The 26,772-nt window shown below is 40.5% G+C and overlaps 1 protein-coding gene across 5 annotated transcripts in view; it reads right to left on the bottom strand.

The window, feature by feature from the left end:
* cfap61 (cilia and flagella associated protein 61) overlaps positions 1 to 26,772 on the bottom strand; it is a 46,887-nt gene that overhangs the window by 15,604 nt on the left and 4,511 nt on the right. For 4 of the 5 annotated variants that reach the window (XM_085246073.1, XM_085246074.1, XM_085246076.1 and 1 more), the window contains 11 exons: positions 25,680 to 25,853; positions 25,327 to 25,406; positions 21,747 to 21,786; positions 20,429 to 20,565; positions 19,478 to 19,604; positions 18,235 to 18,312; positions 17,337 to 17,543; positions 15,557 to 15,685; positions 8,918 to 9,045; positions 3,082 to 3,174; positions 1,619 to 1,787 (listed from right to left, as the gene is read on the bottom strand). In XM_085246073.1, the coding sequence (XP_085102199.1) occupies positions 1,619 to 1,787; positions 3,082 to 3,174; positions 8,918 to 9,045; positions 15,557 to 15,685; positions 17,337 to 17,543; positions 18,235 to 18,312; positions 19,478 to 19,604; positions 20,429 to 20,565; positions 21,747 to 21,786; positions 25,327 to 25,406; positions 25,680 to 25,853 (1,362 nt within the window). The remainder of the gene's footprint in view (positions 1 to 1,618; positions 1,788 to 3,081; positions 3,175 to 8,917; positions 9,046 to 15,556; positions 15,686 to 17,336; positions 17,544 to 18,234; positions 18,313 to 19,477; positions 19,605 to 20,428; positions 20,566 to 21,746; positions 21,787 to 25,326; positions 25,407 to 25,679; positions 25,854 to 26,772) is intronic. The other variant, XM_085246075.1, reaches the window with a different exon arrangement.

Below are 26,772 nucleotides of genomic sequence, written 5' to 3' on the forward strand. Positions count from 1 at the left end.
AGAGGGAGAGAAAGAAAACCAAAGGGGAGAAGAGACGGTGAGAAGGGGGGGAAGAAAAAAAAACAAACAAACAAAAAAAACAAAACACCTGGGTCACCTGTATGGAGAAAAAAAACAGAAGAGAAAGCAAACAACAAAGAGCAACATAATAAAAAAAAACGGCACCATCACAATAAACTAGCTAGCAGTAGATATCAGTAGATACTAAGTAATAAACGATATTGTGCAGCACGCAAGATAGACAGGGCACAATGTGCTTTGAGGCAGCAGCCAAGAAAGCTGTAGTTCGCATCTGTGAACACCCGTGTGTACACCTGTGTGCATACCTGTGTGGATCAGCATGCTTGCATTCCAAAGGTTTCTCCATGTAACGATCTGCTAGAGGGTGTGGGGGAGCCACAGCCCTGTCCTCCAGGGTATGAAGCAGGTATGGAGGAGATCAAAACTCCAGACATCCAGAGGCCCCCAGAACACAAGAGACCATGGAAGACCAACAGAGGGGCAGCCGCGCCACTGTTCCAGTAAGAGCTGAGGAGAGTCCCAGATGAGGGCTCACTCAGCAGCCGCGGAGCAGAAGCCAGGGGGAGTTGCAGTGACGCGCCCGTGAGCTCCGCCGGCAGCCAGCTGTGCCTGAGTGACCGAGCCCCAGGCCGAGAGGCCGGGGGCACCCCACCTCCGAAGTGGCCCGAGCGAGCCCCAGGCTCGAGGCCCCGATAAGCGGCCGCCAAGGAGTGAGCCGGTGTGTACCCGGACGCCCACCCCCAGGCACAAAGAACCACCAACGCACCGACACCTGAGGGAGTCCGCCACTGGCAGGGGAAGTGGTGGTGGGTGGAGATAGGCCTCCAAACCTTGGAGGGCCTGAGATGTCCCCAGAGACGTGGCGTCTGATACCCAACCTGACATATAGACACAGTCCCTGTTTATTCTCTCTTTTGTATGTTTCCTGTTTTACTTTGACAGTTGGCTTTTTCTTGTGTGTTGTCTATGATTTTAATTCCTGTCTTTTCCTGCCCATTTCTTAGCCTCAGGTCAGAAACAAACATTTTGTTGTTATTTCACCTGTCTAAGTGCTGCAGCTGTGTCCTCTGTGTCAGCTTTAAAGAGCTATAAATAGCTTTTTTTCTCCTCTTAAAGTTAGAACTAAATTATAATGCCAAAGGAACATCGGCGACACAAGGATGTCATATTATGTTGTTGTTTTTTGTAACTCAGGTATGGCTCGAGTGTAGTCTGTGAATCCTGTTGATGCTTAAGCAAAAAAAATAACCTACTGAAAACACTCATTGAGCACTTTATTAGGGACACCTCTGCTATCTAATGCAGGGAAATACAACTGTTTTATGATTAAAAACACTTCTCTACAGCTCATGCTTCAATTTTTGTTGAATTTATAAAAAAAGTTGATCATTCTGATTCATGGTTATTAGTGTGTGTGTAGTGGGGGCGGTGCAGGTGGATGTGACTGCATTGTAATGAGATGTTTTCTGCTATTTTCTCTAACCAAACAGCACACATAAGTCGGAAATATTTTTCACCCAGTTCACACTGCAGCAACAGCTCTGCTGTCAGAGGAAAGACTTTTTACAACTCACATTAAAAGAACCAATCATCTCACCCGATACTGCAGGCCAGTACAGAGGATGAGGTGGTCGTAGGGCACCTTCTCCCCACTGGACAAGAGGACGTATTTGGACTTCCTTCTGATGCCCACCAACTTCCCCGTCACCACTCTGATGAAGGAACGCACTGGGATCTGGGCCAAGTCTCTGCTGCTGTAGGCATGACTGTATGAAGATGAGAAGAAGAAACTTAAACTAATAGAATTATATTGATGCTAATTTTCTAATACAAGCCTCCACAATGATGATGATGCACTTTCAGTTAGAAATCTGTATTTCTAATATGCACTGACAATGTCAGTGTCTGTCATCATTTGTTGGCCGGTCTCTGGCACAGAATTCGGCTCAATTTAAAAAGAAATGTGTACAAATGTTCTTAATGTTTGTGGAAATCACGGTTGAAAATCACCACTGAAAGTATTCTGACTGGCTGCATCACCACTTGGTGTGGCAGCTGTAATGGTCTGGACCACAAAGCTCTGCAGAGGGTGGTGAGATCAGCACAGCGCATCATCAGGACTGAACTGCCAGCCATGCCGAATCTCTACAGACAGTGCTGCATGAGGAAGACACAGCGGATCCTCTCTGATCCCAGCCACCCCAGACACAGACCTTTCACACTCCTGCCGTCCGGCAGGCGGTTCAGGAGCATCCAGACCCACACTACCAGACACAGGGACAGTTTTTACCCACAAGCCATCAGACTTTTGAACTGCTGACATTCCATACACAACACTACACACTCACTACAATAACAGGACTCTGCACACTGTCACTTCAACAAATGCTACTTAAATGCTCACTGCACAACTTTGTACAACCTGCAGATACTCTTGCACAAACTTGTAAATACCAACTTGTCTTAAATGTAAATACCAACTAAATTCTCTAATATTTAATACTTTTTTCCTCTCCTTTTTATTGTTATTATTATTATTATTATTATTATTGTTATTGTTATTGTTATTGTTATTATTATTATTATTTTATTACTACCACTGCTATTTTCTGTTATTTTCTTCTCAATATAACTGCACACTCTCTATATGCTCATGTAAAGCTGAGGAGCACGAGCGAAAGAATTTCATTATGGATAAATGTGGCTACAGTGTTTATCTGTACATGACAATAAAACTTGAAACTTGGAAACGTGTACAAGAATCTGCAAATGTGTCTGATTCATTAATGTGAAAGAGGTTGCCTCACATAGTGGCAAATAACATTGCTTTTAAAGTTTCTTTCATAATATTCTGAAATAATAATAATGTCATGTTGCGTTTACATTTTTCCTTCTAAAACACTGTTTTTAACTGAGTTTAATTACACTTAAAATAATCACACACTCTGGTGCTTTTCCAGCTGTCTGATGGTATGTCGATATATATCCAACATGTTTGGGAATGCGAGATGGCACAACAAGGTTTTCCATTTTCATGTGCATGTTGTTCTGTTCACTCACCTTGTGGACAGAAATCCAGCGTCCTCGCGGTTGTAGTCGCCGGGGAAACCGTGTGTTGAAATGAGGGTCAGGCTGTTGAACCTCAGGTGAGGGCTGTGAGAGAACAAACAGCAGCGAAAAGCATGAGTGCTATTCCACATAACGCTGTGAACACACAGTGAGAGGAGGACCCTGGGAAGGACTTCAGAGCTTTTGGAAACGCAATCACTGAAACATAAAACTCATGTTACTACTTTAAGTGTGTGAAACTGGAAATTCTAGATAACACTTTGTACATTTTTATACTGTTTGTGTTTTTTTATACTGTTTATTTCAATCATTGGGACTTTATTTACCCCCATCTGATGGTATTTAATCACTAGCTTTTTAATGCCTCACTTAGATATTAGAACATTAAAGAGGTATAAAAGCAAAACCGTGATTTCTGCTATTTTAAAGGAAAATAGAGGACAGTGGAGACACTGGGAAAACGTGACTTTCCTCTAGGCTGCTCTGGTTCACAATTGATTCATCGGCCAGCCACGATTTATTATTCTTTACCTCCCACCACATTCTCTATTCCTAAACCAAACTGAAGGGGCTTCTTTGTGCATGGCTATGGAAGGTGTGTGACCCTTGTCCCCACGCATGTAAACAGTGGAGGATGCATGCGGAGAAGCATTCTCTCCAGAATATTCTTTCCTGGCTCGTCGGCCACAGTGAGCAATGCTTGTGATGTAGAGGTGGTTTGGCCAGGCTGAACAGCAGGCACCATGCTGCCCAGTTATTACAGTCTTACATTTTGCACTTTTTTTGTCACATTTAAGTATTTTATAGAAAATACTGAATGCTTTTCTCTATTTTCTCCTGTTATATTTTATGTGCAACGCATGCAAAAACATCTCTCTCTCTCTCTGTATGTGTATATATATATATATATATATATATACACATACACACACCTTTTGCCACAACATAGAGTGAAAATGAATAAGGCATGAACTTGCTGATCAGTGTGCAGCAGTGTATTGTGTTGAGCAGATCATTGTGTTGTTGGCTGGCAGGGAGAGCTATTTATATGTCGGTGTATGTGTCTGGGCCGTTTTGATGCACACACACAAAAAAAGAAATGGAAAAAAAAACATTTTTGAATTGCATTTTGGGTTTTTATGTTTAGACTTTTGAAAAAAATCAGCCAAAGATTCAAAAATGTGTGTAAACAACTGTTGAAGACTGTAATTTCCATTTTGTTCACAGATGTATAAAAACATTTAGAAAAGCAGACTAAAGCTAGCCACAAAAAGAAGAAAATATGGAATAAAAGTCACAACTCAGTTGATATAGTGATGATTTTGTGTTACGGGAATATAAGGCCAGGTAAAGAATCATAGATAAGCTAAGACAGCAAAGCCTTTATTGGTCCCACAGTTGGGAAATTCAAGGATACAATGACACAGTTGACATTTTAGATGCCGAGTAGCAGCAAAATGGAAGTGCAGTGGTTGGATAACAATAGCAGCAAGCACTGAGTATTGCATACCGAGCTATGAGCATATGTCTATTAACATGTTTACTTTTGACAAGAGTGAAGCTTTTTTATTTTTTCTCTACTCTTTCAACATTATTTATCCAGAAAGTTAGTTTACAGCGCTCAAAGCTACCTTTATCGTAATGTTTAAATGTCTTGAACACCGGAGGAATAACAACCTTTCCATATTTCACTTACTCAGGCTAATCAGTCTTCTTCTTAGGTCTGTGTGGGTGTGTCACCACTGACTGACAGATGTTCCTGACATTCGCTTGTGGATACACAAACAGCTAAAGACACCTTGTAGCACACCTCTAGTATACTTTTGTCAAATTTAGGTATCCTCTGTGCTATCTAAGTGTAACAAAACTGCTTAACACCAATTTAACAATAACTAAACTTAAGTAACACTGAAACTGGGATGTTGTATAATGGGTCGTGTTTTTTATCCGGTTATTTAAATATGTATCCAGACACAGAAACTGGAACGCCAATATTAGACTGAAAAATGTTGCCTGCGTCTGAACTGTTGCGCAAACAGCAGACTGTTATCCACCTTTAACCTGAGAACACAAACATAGCAGAATGGTTTTATGAACTGAAACGGCGGTGCATTGAAACGTTGTCATGATAGCCCATCCTGCACCTTTAGCAGCTCACTTACTGCGGACACTGCGTTTTCAATACACTTGAGGTTGATTTAAAGCTGACTCCTGACACCATGATCCAAACGAGAAAACAAGTTCTACAAAATAGAAACTATAACAGATCTAAATGCACTGAACTGAAAACAGCTATTTATACCATTGTCACACTGTCTGGTTTGGTTTTGTTTGTTGTTGTTTTTTTGGGGGGGGGGGGTATCCTCAGTTCGCTGGCAAGTTTCCGTTTGTAAAGATTGACAAACGTAAATTACACGGGGCTAAAAAGAGCAGCTCAGGAGTTTAGCTTTAATTCAAAATTCAGTACACTGTTGAAATTACATATTATGGTGCTTTTACATAAATCATAAACCTTTTAAAATCCCTCTGTTTACCAATGTAGGCATGTTTACAAAGCGTAAAGCTTCTCAGGTGCACATTCTCCAGCCTGCTGATGCGTTTGTGGTTCCTGAGCATGAAAAACTGGAGCCGTCTGAGCTCTTGTGAGTTTACTGTTGACAGTATAAACCATCTCTTGTGATGCAAATGGCCTCCTTTGTTGTGGCCGACAGGACATTACACAGCTGATAACAGCAGTTCCAGCTCCTACGCTCAGTGAATAGCAAAGTGTGTGTGTGTACCTCGCAGCGTCCAGCCTTATCACCCTGACACTCTGATCACCTCCTGCTCTGTTCTTATCTGTGCTTCCTGCTAAATTAACGCCCAGCGGCGCACATTGACAACACCAGACACCAAAATGCTGCTAAACCGATTGTACATGGGAAGGCTGTTGTTTCATATTAGTGAGCAGTTATAGCAGTAGATACATGCAGTGAGGCATGTGGTAAACACACGATGGCTGTGCTTGGTTCCTCATATTGAAGAGGTACTTTAAGGTTATATCTGGTATACAGGATTGTTACAGGACTACAACTACAGCCAAATAACCAAAAACAGACTTTCCTGGGTGCTTATTTTACCTGTAAAATATTACAGGTACTATTAAATATCCTGCACCACAGCTCCACGGAGATGATAAACAGAAGCTGATTCCAAAGACACCACCTGGTCAGCTGAATGAAAATCTGCTTAGCACTTTGATGTGAGCCAAAAGTTGCTGGTTTTTATATAATGCTTTCATTAAATGACTCATTATACTGCACATTTTGTAAAGTTGGTCTCAAATCACACCTGTAGGCTGACTGCAGTATTAGTCATAAACCTTGCTGCTCCATCTTAGTGGGTGGTACTCAAATGCCAATCTATGGGGGTGGAAAAATTAGTGAAATAAGCAAAATTCCAGTTTTTATGAATCAGCATCCTCACAAGACCAGCAAGTCGCTCTGTCACTGGCAGTTAGCTGCTAGCAGGCGTTCAACCTCCAGCACATTACTTACACTAATGAGCAGGTAATAGTATGATAAAGTAGAAGAGGTCATCTACAAATCAGAAGGTTGGTGGTTTGATCCCTGGCTGCTCCTGTTTGCATGCCAAAGATATTGAACTATGAGTTAGTCCTGACATGTTGATTAAAATGTGAATGTTAGGCTAGGAAGCATTTAGGCATATAAAAAATGATTGTGTTATTGAGGCTTGGGTATAAAGTTACTGCTATAACTTTAACTTGGAATGTGATAACTAGCAAGCTGAGAGACCTTCCATCTACTGAAGAAAAAAAACAAACAAACAAAAAGGTAAAAATATAAATGATTTGACGAATCACCTAAAGTAACTTTTTTTTCCTTTAAAAGTTCTACATTACTGACCTGTAGATATTAGCATAATAAACACATTTCCCAGCAAACAATATTTATAGCTGGATCAGATAAAAATGCCTACGTGCTTTGTGTCAGCATTGGTTTAAGCGTTGCTTTCTGACATGAACATGCGAATAATAACAACACAATAACACAGCAACAATCTGACAGCGGCCACAGTCAAACTTTCTTGTCAATCCGTGCCAGAAGATGGATTTTTTGTTGCAGCGCCGAGGCATTATGGCCCATTATTGGCGTCTGGATGCGACAAAATCAGCAGCTCTGGATTTGCTCTGTTATCTGCCGGTGACAGACAGCTGTGGTGACCCTGCAGTCTGACCGCGGTGGGCAAAGGGCTGAGCCGCTGCAGAGCTCTTTATCTGCCTGACCCCGTCCCAGCCAGTAATGGAGAGGGGGGGGGGGGGTGGACTCAATCAGCACAAGGAAATCTGTGTTGGTGTGGAGGGGGGTGGACATTTGGGCAAGGCTGATAAGGGGGGCCCCTCGCAGGCCGAAACTGACCCATCTTTCACCCTCTAAATGTGTTGCCGCCTCACCATTAGTCCAGTAGACACTAACTGCCTCATTAGTCAACTCATTAGTGACAGCAAACACAGATCGCTGCAGCAGATCCTGACGGGGGAAACAGTGGAGTGGCTAATTAAAGGGGGCCGGCTCTGGCCCCGCTGAATGCCAGGCCTCAGACAGCTGCGTGCGCCTGCCCCGGCACCGCCGCAGTGCCAGCCTCACCAGCTCTATGAGCGCTGAGAGATCTCGCTCTCTCAAAACAACAACCCTGGTTGCCTGGCAGCTATCAGCTGGCTCTGAATCAGCAGCCCTCTGCTTCTTATTATTTGCTGGAGCAGTTAATCTCAGGGAGCGAGGACAGAGGCAAACAGAAGACGCCTGAGCTGAAGTCAAGTGACATTTCCAGAGGTTTGGATTCCTGGCATGAAAGGCGATAAAGAAATGAAACAGAAGCTCGAGTGAGAGGCTCTGGGCTACTCGGGCACCTAAACACATTTCTTTCTAACATCTGCCAGATCTCTATTACAGCACCTGCATCCTCACCGTGTTCTTCTTCTTTGCCACATGCAGTGTGACCTGTTTGTGCTTATAGCAGACATCATTGTCTGCAGACAGTTACTGATTCAGAAACATGAGGTGCATGTTTAAGTGTCTGTACTACAGGTTGCGCCACTTGATGATTCTGAGTGCCATTTACACAGACTTTCATTATTAGACATATATGGAGACATCCACTGCGACCTATTTTGAATATGTAATCTTAAACACAAATTAATTTTATCAGTTTAATCAATGCCATAAGAGCAACTTTAAAAGTTCAATCAATTTTTATTAAACATGAGTAAACATGATAAATTTATCAGGAACTACTTTTAGAAGTGGATTAATCTATATTTGATCCTGTGAGTATTTGGGGCAACCGGCTGGTGTGTATGGTCAGGTTGAATATGACTATAATGATTCATGAAGGAATATGTCATATGTTGGTGGCAACAGTGGCACTATGGCACAAAGGAACAATATTGTATACATCGGGCTACACTTGTACGTGGCACATTTACATCCGCCTGTTCACCACAAACTACCCGACAGACAGAAACTCTTGGGAGCACTTTGAGTGTATAGGTGAGATTCTGAGCAGCTAATGAAGCTGTGTGCCGTGTGCAGCAGAGCTGTGTGCTCTGTGCTTGATGGGGACTTGGAGATGATAAGGTACATACACAATGCACAGATGGTGAGAGGTTTCTGTGAGAGGCTTAATAAGGGCTTGAGCAAATTTTTGCCCTGGGACACCAAACAGCTAATCGGATCAGAGTGAAATAGGAAAAACGCTGTCACTCCTGCCACAAATTTAGAAAGTACAGCCGCAATCAATCCTGGAGTTAGTTCAGAGGCAGACTCACCAGGAACAAAGCACCTCGAGGAAAGCTAAACCTGTGTCCGAAGCTCCCACCAGCACAATCCGGGTATTAATGGTGACCTTTGGCTCCATGGTCAACTTTCTGCTGACGAGGCTGAGAGCAAACGGTGCCTAAGAGAAACAAAGAGAGGAGACGGTCTGTCACGTTTACCCCCATCTGGAGGCGACACATCACTCCCAGAACGACTGACACCATTTTCAGGAAATTAAATAAATGCAGCAAATGTACTTATTATTACATAATGACCTGTCCAATTTCTCCCATTCACAGCTCAGCAGATTTCATCGGGGTACCTCATCAGCCTGCAAGCTTTCAGCTTTTCTCTTTATACTCTGTGACATTCAAGCGCGACTCGTGCTGAATCTTAGGCCCTAAACGTCTGCGCTGTGTGAAACTTAATGGACACGCCATCAATCATGCTTTTCACCAGTTTTCAAAAAAGTTCACAAGCGTTTGAGCAGAAACGGCTCAAAGCAAAGGGACTTTCTTGCGTAAAAGGAAAAAGGAAATTACATTAAATGCTGCAAATTTCCAACAGCATATGAACTTTTTATACATCTTTTTTCAAGGGAAGAAGAATTTTAATGAGCTGACACGCAATCTGCCAAAATATACAGAGTCCTGCCTCCCTGCATAAGCGTATAATTACAAGTAGCATGAATAACATTTCGTGCAAAGCACATTTAATTTTAGCCAAAACGGAAAGCCCGCTGGGATGGGAAGGGATCAAATGTGTGACCTGAGAGTTAAGGAACCCTTTTCTCCAACAATCACAAAAGCGTCCCACAGGAATTGGTCGAACACGCCGTTCCAATTTCCCAATTCTCCAAGGCCAATCGTCTCTCTCGCCTCCTCTCACTGTGATCTGAGGCAGCTAATGTCGCCTTCATTTTCTATAATTAAACAGATTGGCCCCACAATGCACCTTATTGAATGAAAACAACACTGAGAAAAAAAAAAAGTAAAAGAAAAAAAGTGTGTGTGCGTGTGCGCGTGTGCGTGTGCGCGTGTGTGTGTGTGTGTGTGTGGGGGGGGGGGGGGGGGGGGCCATGGGTGGAATTAACCTTTGTGTGATATTTAAATAAATTTCCACGAGGGCATGTGAGCCCAACATCTGTCACATACACGGAGGTGTTTTGGCACAGGTTTGACTGTAGGAGGAAAATGTAAGAAGCCTTGGTTATTTTATATGATAAATAAGCCACACACTGAAAAATTTGAAGCATCAAAAAATCACAAAAAATTAAACTTTGCAGGTTTGATTTTGAATTGTGTTTGGTAATTTAGTATATACACCAAGCTTTTGTTTTGAAGCAACATATTTCAGAAAAGGTTGAGAGGTGTGTAATGCTTAAAAACACTTAATGGAACAACTAATTAAGTTAATTAGTAACATGATTGTGAATGGAAAACTATCCCGCAGAAGCTAAACCATGTGTATGCAGCCCTCCAGGTAATTTTAATTTTAGCAATACAATACCAAACCACATTCTGCAATTATTCCAGCTGCACGAGCCTCTGAGTACAGACTATTTATAAAAATGTCTGTGATTACTAAACAATTAATGCCACATTTTGGTCCTCGAATTAAAGCTGAGAGCGTGTACTTTCATGTTATTTGAATATTTTTGTACAGAGAGTTAAAACCTGAAAAATGTGCTCCAAAATAGATGGGTGTAACTGCATTTTCCATTTTTTTCATTTGGTCTTTGTACAGCATGTCGGAAACAGGGTTTCATCTCAGGAACTTATGTAAGCAGTAAAAGTCAATTTGTCTTTATTTTAATTTTGAATGCACAGGCTCATTATTTTTTATTTTTTGCTTGACTGGAGATAAAGTAGCCTTGGAGTCGATATGTGATGTATATTGTGTGATTACTGCAGGTAATACTAGGTTAAATCATGCAGCAACTAGAGATGGCACGATACCACTTTTTTATGTCCGATACCGATACCGATATCATAAATTTGGATATCTGCCGATACCGATATGAATCCGATATAGTGTTTTTTAATCAACAAAACTGTTTTTTAAAATATCTTGCTGCATTTTGCAAGTCTGCAAGTTCATACTCAAGTTTAAAACAACAACTACACTAAAGCTATTCTGTTATACCTGTATACAAAAAAAATATTTCATAGTTCAGCAATACTGATCAATCTAATAAACTTAGACCTACACCATCCTCCCTATTCTGGTATTTTAAAGAGTACTTAGCGTAAATATTAAGCAACCTAACTAATAGGGTTCCAACTCCCAGCAACAACAAAAATAAATAAATAAAAAATAGGGAACCACCCCTCACGCTCCACCTCATGATGCTTAATCAACGTAATCAACCTTAATTTGATGCAGTGTGAAAAAAAATGCACAGAAATCAATTATTTTTCAAGAAATATTAAATAGATTCAACATCTTTCTTCAGCAAAATTGCAGACTGCACAGATGGTACCTTCCCAAAGGAAAATGTACTATAGCTTACTAGGGTATATATATTAGACTTAATAGTCACTATATACAGTAATTGACTTCTATTCATTTTACATCAAATTAAAACTTTGGGTGTCAGATAATTATTTATTAAAAGCTCGACATTTTAAATGAGAATAAGAAAGAAAAGTATGTCTTTGTGCCCCCTTTTCCCAGTTAATGCCCTATCGGCCCCCCTGGCTAAACTTTGCTAGATCCGCCCCTGCACAGTTACAGCCGTCAGCTACGTAGAAAAAGATCCTGGTGTAGAAAGTAATATTAAATAAATTGTAACAACAGCTTATCAAGCTTAAACGTGCTGCTGTTGTTCAGCCGCTGGTTTGCTCTTTCTGGCGCAAAGTGGACCAAAAACAAACAAGAGAGACGGACTCGCGACAGAAAAGCCGATCAGCTGATCATTAAGCAGTTTCACGATTGAAGTAGCAGCCGGAGAGCGAGAGGCAGTCGCTTGTTAAGCTTAACGTGGGAATGCTTTACAAACATTCAGAGATGGACTTACACACTTGCTTTACTTCTCTCGGGGATAACTTTGTCGGAGATGAAATGCCAGGTTGCTAGCGAAGCTCCAAATGCTATCCAGACCACCGACAGGTCCCGCATGCCACAGCTGCTCTATCACGTGATGCATACTGCTCCGACGTTCTGAGGCGAGTTACGGCGTGTTGCAAGTTTTGTGAGGTGCTTTCGTGATATTTAATGGATCGGATTACATTTTTTATTTTTCTCCGATATCCGATCCAGTAATTTAGGTCAGTATCGGACCGATACCAATACGTAATATCGGATCGGTCCATCTCTAGCAGCAACCACTGATGCTGAAAAACCAAATGAATTTCATGCAATAATCTGCAGTTCCACTAACGACCACATGAGGCAAGCTCCAAAGTGAGTCGATCCCCAGACGTCTGGGTTAAAATGATTTACCAGTATTAAAAAAGCATGTTTAAAAACTGGTGCAAAAAGAGTGTTTTGGATAGTTTGATGGATAAAAACTTCCCAGTGGGAATTTTGTCAGAACTGGATACTGGAGTTATGGGTATGGAGGTATGGCTGTTATGACTGATTATATTATATTATTGCAAACTGAGCCTGTGCTTGTTTTGCTGAGTGAAACTCCAGTATTTTACAGGTTTGCTATTTTGCACTAATTATCAGACAGGTGTGCGTTTGTGTGTTACATCCATGTAGTTTATGAATGCAGACTGATAACAAGTTTGTCAGAATTAGATGAACTCCACCCTCTGGTCCAAATACGGTCACTCAAGAAAACCAACATGGGTCCCACATACTACTCCTGAGAAGTTGTCTAAAGCTAATTTAAGCACGTTTTACTACCTGAAAGATGATTAAGAAAAAGTATGAACAGACAGCATTACTGTTCTCTACATTATATTACATTTATAAATATAAACTGGGACATCCTGTTTGAATATGTAAATAAATATGAAATGAGCAGCACACTGGCTCTGAAAAGTCTGTGAAAGCTTTTTGGTGATGACACTCACTTGCCGGTATCATGTGCGCCTTAATTTTGAAGATAAGATCATGTCATGACCGTTTTCTGGTTCATTTAGACTAGCCTTTACCCTGAAGAAAAAAAAATCTCATATTATTGTTTGCATGTATATCTGTCTGTTCTATTAACTTTTAAAATAGATAAGACAAACAGTGATTTTTAAGCTGATGTCTCACACAGCTGCTGTAGGTCGACATTTATTGAAACCGAGCTTTACTTTATATGTAAAAACCCTTCATCTGTTATCATATACTGGAAAAATTAAATGCCTAGATGCATCCGTCTGAATACTGCAGGAATTAACCAGATGAGGTAATCAGATGAACAAAGCTCCCGTCTCATCTGCATGTGAGGTGGAGCAGGTGCAGCCGCTCTTATCGCGCTGGAGGTGCCTCACCTTTGCCGCACACAATGACCACGGCACTGCGTAACATGATCCCGTATTGACAGAGAGGGAACAGGTGCTTTAAATTTGATTAGTCATCCCGGGGCCGACATCGGGAGGAGGCTGGGACAAAGATCTCGGAGGCGAAGCTGTTATCAGGCAGCGTGGAAATCATGACTGGCATGGGGCTGGCGGGAGGGGAGGGGGGTGATGGAGTGAAATGAACATGTTAGTGTACATGGTGACGCCTCAGGTGGAAAGAGCGCTGCTGAACATGGGGTAAATATTTGAAGTGCAGGATGTTAAAATCAATCAGCCAGGCTTTAAGCCCCAAACATGGTTGACAGCTGAAACCATGCCATTATTCACACAGGCTACTTTCACCTGCTTTTCTCCACCTTTTACTGAAGTCATCTTAAGAAGCTGCACTTCATATTTACAGAAGAAAATATGCCTTAAACAGAGCGACAAACCAAGGTACTAAAACCCAGGCTGTTAGTTTCATTTTCTTTATTCTGTTGCACTTTTTCCCTTTACTTAATCAACTTATAGTGGAAATCAGGCAGCAGGTGACAGCTCAGCATACACTGCACGTGGAAGATGATGCAAGTGTTTTCTCTCACTTTCATATAATTAACCTCAGCTTTTTATTATCATCAGTGCTGAGCTGACACACAAACAGGTGAGTATTACTCTTCAAAAAGCATCAAAGCTGATCTGAAGGAAAGCGATGGCCTGACACCTGCCTGAAACACTCTGTGCTGGTTTTCCTTTCATTTGTATGTTTAGTTACAAGAACAGACCTGCGACAGATGGTCTGACTCCCCTCAGGGCATGGTCTCAACATCATGGAGTCAGTCTGGGATTACATGAACAGACAGAAGACTGAGACTATAAGACTGAAGCCACAGAAGATGCTGGAACAATAAACATACCAAAAACCTTAGTGCCATTCTCGGACCCAAATCATCGATGTCCTCGGCAGAATGTGTCACTCATTCAACAAAACCTTAAACCCTTTTCACTGAGTCAGACACAATCTGTCCTTCCCTAAAATACTCTAAACACATTCTCAAACACTAAAACACAAAAAAGCAAACCACAAAGATGGAATTGGAGGAAAACTACAACACAGATGTCTGATCTTAAGCAGTTCTCTGATGTAATTTAATCAATATATGCCAGTTTGAAGGATGTCTGAGGTTGATTCCAGCAATGGATGGAAACGCTGAGAGGCAGTGAAGTAATCGGAAGGGCAATCTGTGACACAGCATATTTGTTTACATGGACTCACAATGACAAGAAACAAAAGAAATGACCTCGTTCCACGTTTCTATAACAACAACAAAAGGTTTACTTGATTCATGCTTCTTATAACCATGTTGGGGTAATGTGGAACTGACCACTTATAAAGTCTTATGAGCTATTCAATACAAGCAAATGTAAGTGTACAAAGATTTAGTATACATTCCTTCCACTTATCCAGTTCAGGGTGACAGTGGGGCTGAACACTGTTTGTTTCATATCTGAATGAGTGAATTAGGACAAAGAAGTAGGAAGATCGACTGCAGCCACAATCTCAGGTCTTTACTGTATCCTGATATTTCATTTCATCTCATCAGTAAAACTGTAAAACTGGAGCACAACTGGAAATACACACTACATTTTTTATGAATGGTGCAACAAATCTTCACTGGTTCTAGGTGTTATCTGAATGATCATCTGTTATTTTGAGTGGAGGTTTAACAGTTTGGATGTGTTTGTGAGGTTTTACCTGAGAAGTCTTGGCTCTTTTGTGTACACAGCTTTGAGCCTGAGACAGTTAAATCCTCAAAGGATTTCCCTAAAAGTTAAAAAACTAAATCTCATCTTCTGAGCCAAACACGGTGTGCTGATTAGTCCATCATGCTTTTTTGCACATGAATGTGGGAGGACTTTTGTAGTTAATCCTCAGTAGAGTAGTTTAAAAACATTTGTTTCAAAGTGAATGTGATAAATTGTTGTAGGTGTGGGGGAAAAAGCTGCTCAGAAGCATCTCTAAAACATGAACGTTCATTCCATCAAACTGTGCACTTCATCCTCCAGCAGTGAGTTTCTCTTGCATACCTACAGTTTGTCTGAACTCTTTTGAAACAGCACCGCCTGGTGGCCACATGCGCACCCTGCTGTGCTCCCTGCCATCTAAACTCCCTGGCAGGAGGCTTCCTGTCAGCCTGCTGCTGTGCCCACCTGGTCTTCTGTGAGCCGCCTAGACGGGGCGTTGATGCCAAGCTCCTCCAGTGGGTAGATGATCTGGCGTCGTGGGCAGACGGGGACGGCGCAGTTGAGGACATAATGCAGATGGTGGACGCAGGAATTCTGAGTGCAGAGAGAGAGGGCACGGAGTCAGTGAGCACAGAAAGGGAAAACCCCATCGGAGGTTAAACAGCAATCAGTTTGGGGCTTTTTTGGGGGGGGGTGCAACTGGAAAGCTACGTGGTGATAACGAGCTCGGGTGAAGAGTTAGATGATACAAGCGTTACACCACTGACACACGCTGCCCAAGCACAGCTTAAACCCCTCTGCTTATCTTCTGCCATTATTCCATTTTCACATCACGATCACCCAATCTGGTGCTTGTTTGTGGAAGTTAATTAGCAGAGGAAGTGGAAGGTCTCTACACGTTGAGGAAATTTCTTATTATGGCGTGGAGAGGTTGAGCTGGCAGCGCTGTCGACACCTGCTGCCCCGACCTCGGGGACCGGCAGCCTGCTGTAAAAAATGACCTGCTGACAGGCGCAACACGACCACAAACCCGTCTCTCTGATCAAGTTAGACGGCCACGAGCACAATTCCATATCCAACCTGCTCTCTCCATAAATAAAAGTTTGCTGAATTAGAGGAAACCATTAAATGAATAAAACTCAGTATAAAAACATTTGGTTTTATTTATGTTTTTACGGGGTTGTGAAAAAATTCTCCTGGCTTTCAACAGCTTATTTTCCCTTCCTGCTGCAGGGATGATCTAATCTAATTCTGCCTTTATTCAGACTTTCTGTGACTTAAGTCAAAGTAATCAGTGATAATCCAACACAGAACTAATACAAACTGAATTACTTAACGAATTACTTAACGAATTTATTAGACCACCTGTCATAAAAACAGGAAGGCAAATGTTTTGAAAATCCATTAACAACAGAGAGTACTCAGCCAATGATTATGTCCTACTGTACATTTGCACTATTTTTTTGCACTATTTGCACTATAGTGTTTTCCAAAGTGATTCATGATCAGAACGTAAAACACATTTACATGTATAGATTCATTCCAAAGGGCTCTCATGCCTCAGAACGCATAACAAACCGACATACCGTAACATAGCGTCGGTATGTTACGTGATGGGATGAGGACATGTTGCGTGGGTCATATATAGCCTACTTCGATCTTAAGTGGGTTGAACCTGTGAAACTACATGGTAAATGTGCAAAATTGAGAAAAAGTTCTAGTAGTTCAAAGTGTAAAGTTTTTATTAATTTACACAAAATGTTGTATCTTTCTTTTGTTTTTTGTTAATGTGGACTTACTGTAAAAAAACAGACATTTCCTTAGCATTTACTGAAAAAACAGGAACTTTCCTCTGCAGAGTATGAATGAAACTGGGGAGGTGGTCTTTAAAAACTGGCTTATGAAAACACGGTTGAAACTTAAAAATCTATATGCACTCCTTTTCCAAAGCTAACCTGTGGGCCGGACTCCCAGGCCAAATCTGGCCTCTGGGCCTTATGTTTTACACATCTCATCTAGACTGATTGTGTACCTTTACTGGCTACCTGTACATGCACTATCTTGCTACCTAGACTGGGGTTTTATAGTCACATGATCTGTGTAAAATGGATTTGTCTTTTTTTTTTAACACTTTTTACAGTGTGCACTCGTTAGTTTGTTACACTAATGAGCAGCCTTGCACCCCAGCTGGAAGTGGCCCAGTGGTTAAGGGCTAAGCAAGGACCTGGAAGCCCCGTGCACTCACCTCCTGGCTGTGGTAGGGGGGGTAGATTCGGAGGTACAGGCAGGATTTGCGAGCCTGCCGGAGAACCTCCTTAAAGAAGTTCTTGGAGAAGTGTTGGACGGTGGTTTTGAGGACGAAGTGGAGTATCTGAGCGTGCTCATCGTAGCCATGGTGGCTAAAGTAGATGAAGCTCTCGATGTTGTAGTGAGCACGGATGTACTCGATGTCCTGACAAAGACACAGATTCATGTGAGCTTGACGACAGAGGAACAAATTTCAGGAGTAATATTTTAGGTTTTTCTCCTTTTACATTGTACATTTTGCTTATTGCAGTTCTTTTGCCTTTGTTGCCTATTACTGTGTTATTAGACCATGAAGTATTGGTATGCCATGTCATATAATAGCTACATTATTAAGAATTAATTAAAGCTATTAATATAACTTTAATTAATTTTATTTGTACATTGTCTTTTTATTTATTGTTTATTTTATCTTATTTCAAATTAGTATTTTATTTAATAGAATATTTTCTTAATTATTTATATTGTTTAATTGTTTTTACTGTTGTTGTTGAAGGTTGGCTTTTTGTTTTTGCAAGTATCCCATGTCCACAATGTGTCCTAATTGGCCATTTAGCATTAAAAATTATAAATAAAAACAAATAAAAGCGGCAGATCGATGGAGCATAAAAATGAACATGCAGCACAATTCCTAACGGAAAAAAAAATTCCAGACTTTAATCATATAAAGCGCAGCTCTTTAGTCAGAGAAGAAGTGAAAAGCCAGGCTAGTGTTTAAAACAGCTCGCTGGCAACTCCATTTACCTTTTATTAGAAATCTTTTTACTCCTTTCAGGCAGAATGGGGGTTTAAATGGTCAAACACTTCACACTTTTACTAATAAACCAGACTTCTAGTACCTGCTCGTCCTTGATGATGACAATCCCAACTAACTCTGCTTCTGCCTGGGCGACGAAGGCCTGCAGTGGAACGGCACCCTGAGGAACAAGTGAACCAAACAAAAACACGTCAAATTTCCGTGATTCCACTGAACTACACACGAGAAGAGTGCACTTTACTTGTAGCTGAGACCAGTGCCATGAATACACATGAAGTGGCTGCATTCTCATTTGAGAAGTAATTATCAGTGTTGGAGCTGCGGCAGTGACAGCTGGGGTGTCAGTCAGAGAGGAAAATCCGTTCAGCTGAATTCTCACCAATCTGTTCCCTGGCACAAGAGCCAATATTCCTCGTTATTCCAAGACAATCATCACACCGCTCCAGTTACACTCGACAGTCCAAATTAATCACCATCTCATTTTTTAAAGTTAAGGGGAGCAAAAAGAGTCTTACCCGCCTTAAATTTACTATATTAACCCTTTGTTGTTGTCTCTGGGTTTGGAGTTCTGTTTGACTTTGTTTATCTCATGATGTGTTTCAGATTTTATGATATTGTTTTTTTAACTCTTGGTTTTTGTGTTGGTGCGCAGGGCGGAGTTTTCTGCCTGCCTGCCTCCACCTGTATTACCTCCTGTTTGCTCTTCTTACCTGTTTCCTCCTATCTGCCAACATTCCCTGTCTAACATCCATGTTTCCTAAATTTTGGAACTGCGGTCAAGTTAGTCAAGTTAGTTTAAGAAAGGTTTGGAATGAATGAAATGACCCTGAAGTATCTGCATGGCAGCTGTAATAAGAGCTGTCTGACTTCTTTAAACAGTAAGCAAAGGTGCTTTTATGCTTCCTTTAGCAGAGGACACACTGGAGCATCTTTAACGAAAGGAAAGCAGATACTACTGCTTCCGGATCATCATTAATTAGTTTTACTTCAGAGAGTTACACAAAGGCTGAAGAAAATCACGAGTTACAAACATAATAAGCTAATCTCAGAGTCACAAAATTTTTTCTTTGATTTCACAGATGAGATGAAGTAGATGTTCCTCTTTGCTTAAAATACAACCTTGATATTAAAGTGATTTTCATATCCAGTTTTGTCAAAGTCTTATTTAAACAGAACTTGTTACGAGTTGTTTCAACTTGTAGTTGAAACTCATTTTCTGCAGATATATCTGAATGTGTGAGTCTTTGTCTGATCTAAAGCACAGCTGAGGTCTGTCTTTGTGAATCTGACTGCAGGTGTGTTAATAACAGTGTTTGTTGGCTGACCTGGTCACAGCCAGTCTCGTAGTAGCGGTCCAGGTCCTGCAGCAAAGACTCATTCAGACTCAGATCCTTCACCAGAGCAGAGACAGCAGAGCGGTCCAGAGCCACGGCTGGCCTCACGCTCAAAGACCTGTGGGGAAAAAACACTTAAAGAGTCTGTGGAAATGCTTTCTATAGTGCTCTGAGACTTCATAAATGATTTCATGGTATAATCACTATAAATGACTGAACAGTTCATGCTCTGTATCGATGCTGTTTTAAAGAATGTGTTGATCTCTTGGGCTCAGCACTGCAGGAGTACATGGATGATTTTTCAAATTTCACTAAACATACTCAGCCACTTTATTAGGTACAGAAGTTCAACTTTACACTAACCAAAGTATCTAACGAGCCAATCACACGGCAGTAACATGATAGATGTAGGGCTGCAGAAATGATCACGACAACCTTCTGAAGTTCAAAAAGAGATTCATAATGGAGGAAGAAATGTGGTTAAGTCACTGAATGTGACATGGCTGTTGTGTCAGACAGCCTGGTCTGAGTATTTCAGAAACTGCTGATTTAGTAGGGGTCTTCCCACACAACCATTTCTAGGGTTTGCAGAAAATGTCAGAAAAAGAGAAAATATACAGTGAACTTCAGTTTTCTGAGTTAAACTGTCTTGTGGCTGTCAGATGTCAGACTGGCCAGACTGCTTCGAACTGATTGGAAGGCAACAGTAATTTAATACAATGAGTTTAAATCAATACAAATAACCACTCAATACAACGAAGGTATGCAGCACAGCGTCTCTGACTGCAAAACATGTTGAACCTTGAAGCAGAAGACCACACCAGTGGATATTAGAGGAAATGTAAATGTTAAAAGTGACAGAGTCATTAGGTTCAAATACACTATCGGTGTTGTTCATTTGTGATTTTGGGAAACAAACAAAACTTGAGCTGTGAGATTTACCTGATTCCATCGCGGTGAAAGATATAGAGCTCATGTTGCGGCAAGCTGGTGGGAATTGACGGCACCCTGATAAAGTTCTGCAACAGGGGGAACTCAGTGGACAGATTTGGAACTGTGATAACGCAGAAGTTCTGGTCCTGCACAAACAAAGATAACACACATCAACAACTGAACAATAATCCATATATGGACAAAAACACTGGGCCACCTACAAATTACACCAACAGGAGCTACACGGCCATGCTCGGCATGAAGCTCCTGGGGTGCAGTTTTGTGCTGATGTTAATGCCAGAGAAGGTTTGGGATGCAGTGCATTGGTGACTTTTATGCAATATACAGCTCAGCGCTGTAACTTTAGATGGTCCTCCACTTTGTCACTGAGTGGCTGTGGTTTCTAAACCGTTCGACTTTGCAATAATGCCACTTACAGCTGATCGTGTAAAATCTAGGAGAGAAGAAATTCCATGAACTGATTTGTTTCAATGGACACATCCTGTTACAGTGCCCGTCCAACTGTGGAGCACCTATCAGAGCCATGCAGTGATTTCTGTTTGTTTTAGGAACGTAATACAATTTTTATTTATATACAGTTTTTAATGATCAAAAACCCCAAATCAAATTGATTCTTCTTCTCTCTCCAGGCCTAGCCATCAAAACAGCACAACTTCAAGGCAGGTTGTACTGAGCAGCCTTGCGATTTTGGTCTTCTGTTCGGAACAGACCATCTAAGAAATTTGTACTTCGCTTTGTTGAGTGAAATTCTAGTATTTTACTAGCTTGTTTCTAATTAGTACTTATTAGCAGTGCCTGTGGGTTGGACCCATATGGTTTATGGAAGCTGACAACTAGTGTTAGCGCATAACTGAGGGTTAGCTGGTTCCTGGCTGTGGCCAAAATGCTAATGCTAAGTTAGTTGCTACATTTGGTATAGCCACCTCTTAAGTAAGTAAGTGTGGGTGGCTCGGTGTTATTGACTAGGAGACTTCCAGACAAAGTTTCTCTGATTACCAAGTGTAGTTGTTCCCTGCCCTTTTTTCTTGTTTTTCCACATCATCAATTACAAATCAACTGAAAAATTGCTAAAATAAAATAAAATAAAATAAATTTCAAAAATAAATAACTAAACATCTTAATTGCCTGAAACTTTTGGAAAGTTAATTCTCACTTGTTAAAAAAAAGCTTTAATGTACTTTTTTTAAAAAAAAAAAAACATTTTCAGGCATGTGAACCACTCTCAGGTCTAGCGAAAAACCAGGGGTCACTGACATAACGTAGAGAACATCTGACAGAGCTTTAAACTTGCAAAGATGATACTCACGGGGAAAACCTGGAACAGAAAAGGAATAAAGTCCGCTGATCTGGAAGAGAAGAGGAAGAGGAAGTTAAGTGTAACTACGAGTCTGTGCCAAACTGGTGATCACTGTGGTGGAACAACTGTCCGACCAATCTGCCCGCTGCTTCCAGCTCGACTTCTCGCCTTCAGCTCTCTGTCACTTTAAGCGTTGCTCTCATTAATAACGTGCTCACTCTCGGCAGGAAGCGACTCGACTCCATATTCAGTAACAGCTGGGAGGTAAGGCGGCGGTGAGGGGGGCTCAGCGGGAGCCAACTAACAGTCACTCTCCCTGCTTTAACGCGGCATATGACTGATGTAGCTCTGGACGGCTGCCACCAGCGCTGCCGAGTCACAGCCTCCAAAAAGTGAGAAACATATTTTAATTAAAACATGTAATATTTCTGAATATTTTTCCCATTTTTAAACGGTGATATCTGACAGTCGACATCTGTGAATTTTGCAGAAGTTGCCTCATACCTTTTAATAACTTTAGCTGCTGTGTTTACTTTACTTTTCCATGGCCTGCACATCACTTACATAGCCAATATTCTTTACTAAACAATTTATTATATCTGGATTATGACTTAAAGTGTTTTTATACTACAATTTCAGGTATTTACTTAAAATGTACATAAATTTAGATGCTTATGATGAAAGCAAAGACAAAAGGAATCGCAGTGACACAAAATGTCTAAAATCCAAAAATGAACACAAGAAAATCAGAAAACAGTGTTGGGAAAAATAAAGCAGGCAACACAACAAGCAGGGAGGATAACATATGTAAATTAAATAAGTCAGTATAATAATTTTTTTATAAAGTATGGTTTTCACATACCAAAGTGCTGTACAGGGTATGTATATCTATATGCACATGCACACATGCATACATGTAATTACAATACATATAAAAGACTAATTAGGTCCACATCATGTGGACGTCTATGACAGGTGCAGGAAATTGATATAGTTTATAAATGTAATATGTTTTTATTTATCAATATCAACATTGTTGTTATCAATATGATACATATGAATATGGATTATGTATAAACAAACACAATTTGTTATGTGTTAGCCTATCGATGTAGTCAGTGCATGTGGGTTTTTAAAAATATTATTTTTTATTTTACATTTGCCTGTTTTTTAATTGATCAACTTATTTGTTTGTAACCAGGTTAAAATGGTAATTTATTCAAATGAAATAATGAAATTGTTGAAATCCATGTTCAAAGGTGAAATTTACAGAAGAGGATTAGGGGCAATGGGGGAAAAAAGAAGTTGGCACGTAATTCTGAGATTAAAGTTAACCTCAGAATTCTGATTTTTCTGAGAAAAATAATTCTGAGGAAAAAGTCAGAATTCTGACTTTAATCTCAGAATTCTGACTTTTTTTTCAGAATCCTGACTTCAATCTCAGAATTCTGAGTGGGCACCTGTTTTTTTCCTTCTTTTCCAGAATTCCGAGAAAAAAGTCAGAATTCTGAGAAAAAGTCAGAATTCTGAGATTAATCTCAGAATTCTGACTTTTTCCTCAGCATTATTTTTTCTCAGAATTCTGACTTAAATCTCAGAATTTATCAGATTCTGAGTGGGGACATGTTTTGTTTTTTTTTCCAGGATTCTGAGATTAAAGTCAGAATTCTAAGAAAATTTTTTTCAGAAGAAACAGTCAGAATTCTGAGATTTAAAAGAGCAGTCCCGCATTTTATTGTGAAGAACTAAGGATTTTAAGAGGAAGTGAATTTGGCTGTGATCGGTAGCAGGACTGAGAGACGTTGCAAGGGGAAGTATGAGAAGTTTGTGCCAGTGCGTACTGGTCTATATGCTCAACTGTATTTGTCTATGCGCACATTTTGCAAACTGTGACAAGCTGAGGACATTTCTGCTCCAAATCTACCAGGGATTCCTACTCTGCATTCCTTTACACTTAACTGTTTCTGTACAGTGAACATGCTCTCCACCTTCTGAAAACATGGGTCTACAGAGCCTATAGAAGCATTATAAAAACAAAGTTGTCCACAACAACTGCATATGGCCCGTACACAGAGGTCCTACAGATGTCAACACTAGACATTCAGTAGGTGTAAAAAAAAAAAAAAAAAAGAGGTCAGCTTGCATTACAAAACAACCCCTTCAGTGGACCAAAATTTTATGTCCATGAATCCAATCCAACTTTATTTATAGAGCACTTTAAAAACAACATGGTTGACCAAAGTGCGTTCCAGTAAAAAACTGTGATAAAAGTTAAGTTAAACCACACATTAAACAGACAAAGAAAATTAAATAGCAATAAAATAAATAAATACATGAAAAAAAGATAAAAAATGAATCAGTAAATATTAAAACATGATTAAAATAGACAATAAAGTATAAAATAAATAAAATTAACAAAGTAAAAAAGATCAAAAGCAACCAAAAACTGACTAAAACTGACTACAAGCTGACTCTGGTCCTACCCCCAAAAAACGCCTTGGAAAAAAGGTTTGTTTTTAAAAGTCATTTGAAAATTTCAAGTGTTGGAGCCAGCCTAATATATGGAGGGGCAACTTTTCCATAATTTGGGGGCCACAACAGCGAAAGTTCTGTCCCCCCAGTTTTTCAGTCTTGACATGGGGAAACAAGGAGTGACTGGTCAGTTCATCTGAGAGACCTTTGTGCACTGTATAGGTGTAGCAGCCCTGCCAGGTAGGCAGGCCTGGCCATTTAAAACTTTAAAAGCAATCAATAAAATTAAAAAAAAATTCTAATAGACAGACAACCCGTGTAAAGAGGGAAGAACGGGGGGTAATGCACTCATGTTTGCGTGTACATTTTAAGGTTATAAACAGGTAAACCATGTGACAAAACTGGATCCACAGTGTGTCCATGTTTATGTGTGGGACCAGTCGCAAACATTAAAAGCATCAAGTAAAAAAGTCCTTTGCCAGTGGTTTAGTAGAATGTCTTATAAAAGAATTAACTCTGACGGCACTTTTTTGTGACAACAGTACAAATGGAAATGCTCAACTTTAAGTAGGGCTGGGTGATGGAAGAAAACCTATATATCACAATAATTTTTTTTTTTGTTATATTGCAACACTCGATATATATGGTGATATGGCTTGTCTCTTTGTTTTGCAAATTACCGCATTTTGTTCGACATCCTCCCAATATCGCCATATTTTTCCCTATCTGGTTGTATATAAACCATACAAACACGCATGCTCAGCGCAGTGTGCTGGATAGAAAATGTTGCATTTGAATCGTGTGGGAGGAAAAAAGGTCATCTGTGATGGTGATAAGGAAGTGGATCGCTTAATCACAAGGTTTTTAAGTGTTTTTAAAGATTAGTTCTGAAGGCTTTGTGCCTTCATTGAAAAGAGCCAGCACAGGGAAATGGGGCACTTTCCTGGAGAGGAAGAAGGGGAATGAGGTGAGGATTCAAACGCAACTCAGCCACACTGATGTGGAGCTCAGAGTAATGATGTAATACATCAGGTTTTAGATACACGCAGGACACTTATCTGAAGTATTTGCTGTCGGTTTTAAGGTTTTAAATGTCAGCTTTATTCTGAAAGCTTACCTCAGTTCATAATTCTTGTCAATAACAAAGATCTGAATACAGAAGGTGTTGGATTTTTCTGAAATCTCAGCCTCCTCCTGCTGAGATGTGTGACAACAAACACAAACAGACTTCAGACTGTATAGTACGACTGTGTTCATCTGTTCTTAAATTATCTGAGCAATAAAAATAAAAAAGGAAGGATTAGATAGACAAACAGAGAAGGGTGCTTCTTTCATTTCATCTTAATTTCCACATCTTTATATTGTTTTGAGCAGTGATCACATTTTGCTGTCCAACATCTTAGGAGTGTTTTGGAGCAATAAGAAAAGTTGAATCATTTCTCAGATATGAGATAGGTTTGGTTTATTTACCTGCTCTGCAGCCCGCCTATGTTCATCTTCATCAGACTGAGCAGGAACTTTATGATGTTTTGTTTTCTGCTCTCTGATCAAACCGTCAAACTCACTCAGTTCAAATCTGCCAAGGAGCCACTTCAGGTTGACATCAGCACTGGCACAGATGAAGCCAACGGCGACTCCATTAATCTACAGAAGAAACACATGCTGTATGATCATACTAATGTAGCACTGCTTTCTTTTTCTCTCAGTGGTTTATCACTTCCTGTTTTATTCTGGTTTCCTGGCTTCCTCTGTTTTTCCTCCTTTTTTTCTTGCCAACACAAAAGTCTGCGTCTGAGGCTTGATTTACCTTTATCAAATGACCGCAAGAATGCTCAGTCTTACATTTAATAAGATAACACAGACTCATAGCTTAAGCTTTCTGTCTTGACCCCAAAGACCAGTTGTGAGCCAGGAGAAACCCTGATGTGTGTAGATAATCTCTAGAAGGTGCTGCCCAGAAGCAGAAATTTCATCAGGTTTTTATATTGTTTTACTTGTGTTCCTGAATGCATTCACCAGGCGCTCAATAAATGAGACGTGCTTCATATTTAGGTTTAGAAATAATTCTGAGGTTCCTGACTTTACAAATAGCATCTGAAAAAACACCTAAAACTTCACTGAATAGCTACTTTCACATTTCCTGTTCTCAACTTCAACAGGACTAAAAATAGATGGCATTTTTTCTGTGCACATCTGCATCAGCTACCGAGTTTGTCTTGCTGGTTTTGGTTGCTGATCATAAGTAGACAAGCTTTTATCACTAACAGACCATCTGAACAGGACGTAAGCTGGAAATAACTGAACGACACATTCTGCAGCTTCACAAACAGTTTCTGGCGTGCGGTGGACTGAAGAGAAAAAACCCTCTGGGACAATGTTGGATTGCGCTGAACATAATCAGACAAAAAGCCCAAAATGCTTCAGATGTCTGGACACAATATGTTCAGTGAGAGCATGCTTTGGCTGGGTATCAGCTCGTATCTGCCATATGCTGCCACAAACACATGTCAGCCCAACGGGCGGGGAGGGGAGAGGAGGATCTGTCGTCTCCCAAGTCCCGAGG

Source organism: Mchenga conophoros, linkage group LG15 (genome assembly GCF_057382185.1).
Source record: "Mchenga conophoros isolate Kocher_MC1m ecotype Shallow Benthic linkage group LG15, M_conophoros_male_GT1.1, whole genome shotgun sequence".
NCBI classification, from domain to species: Eukaryota; Metazoa; Chordata; class Actinopteri; order Cichliformes; family Cichlidae; genus Mchenga; species Mchenga conophoros.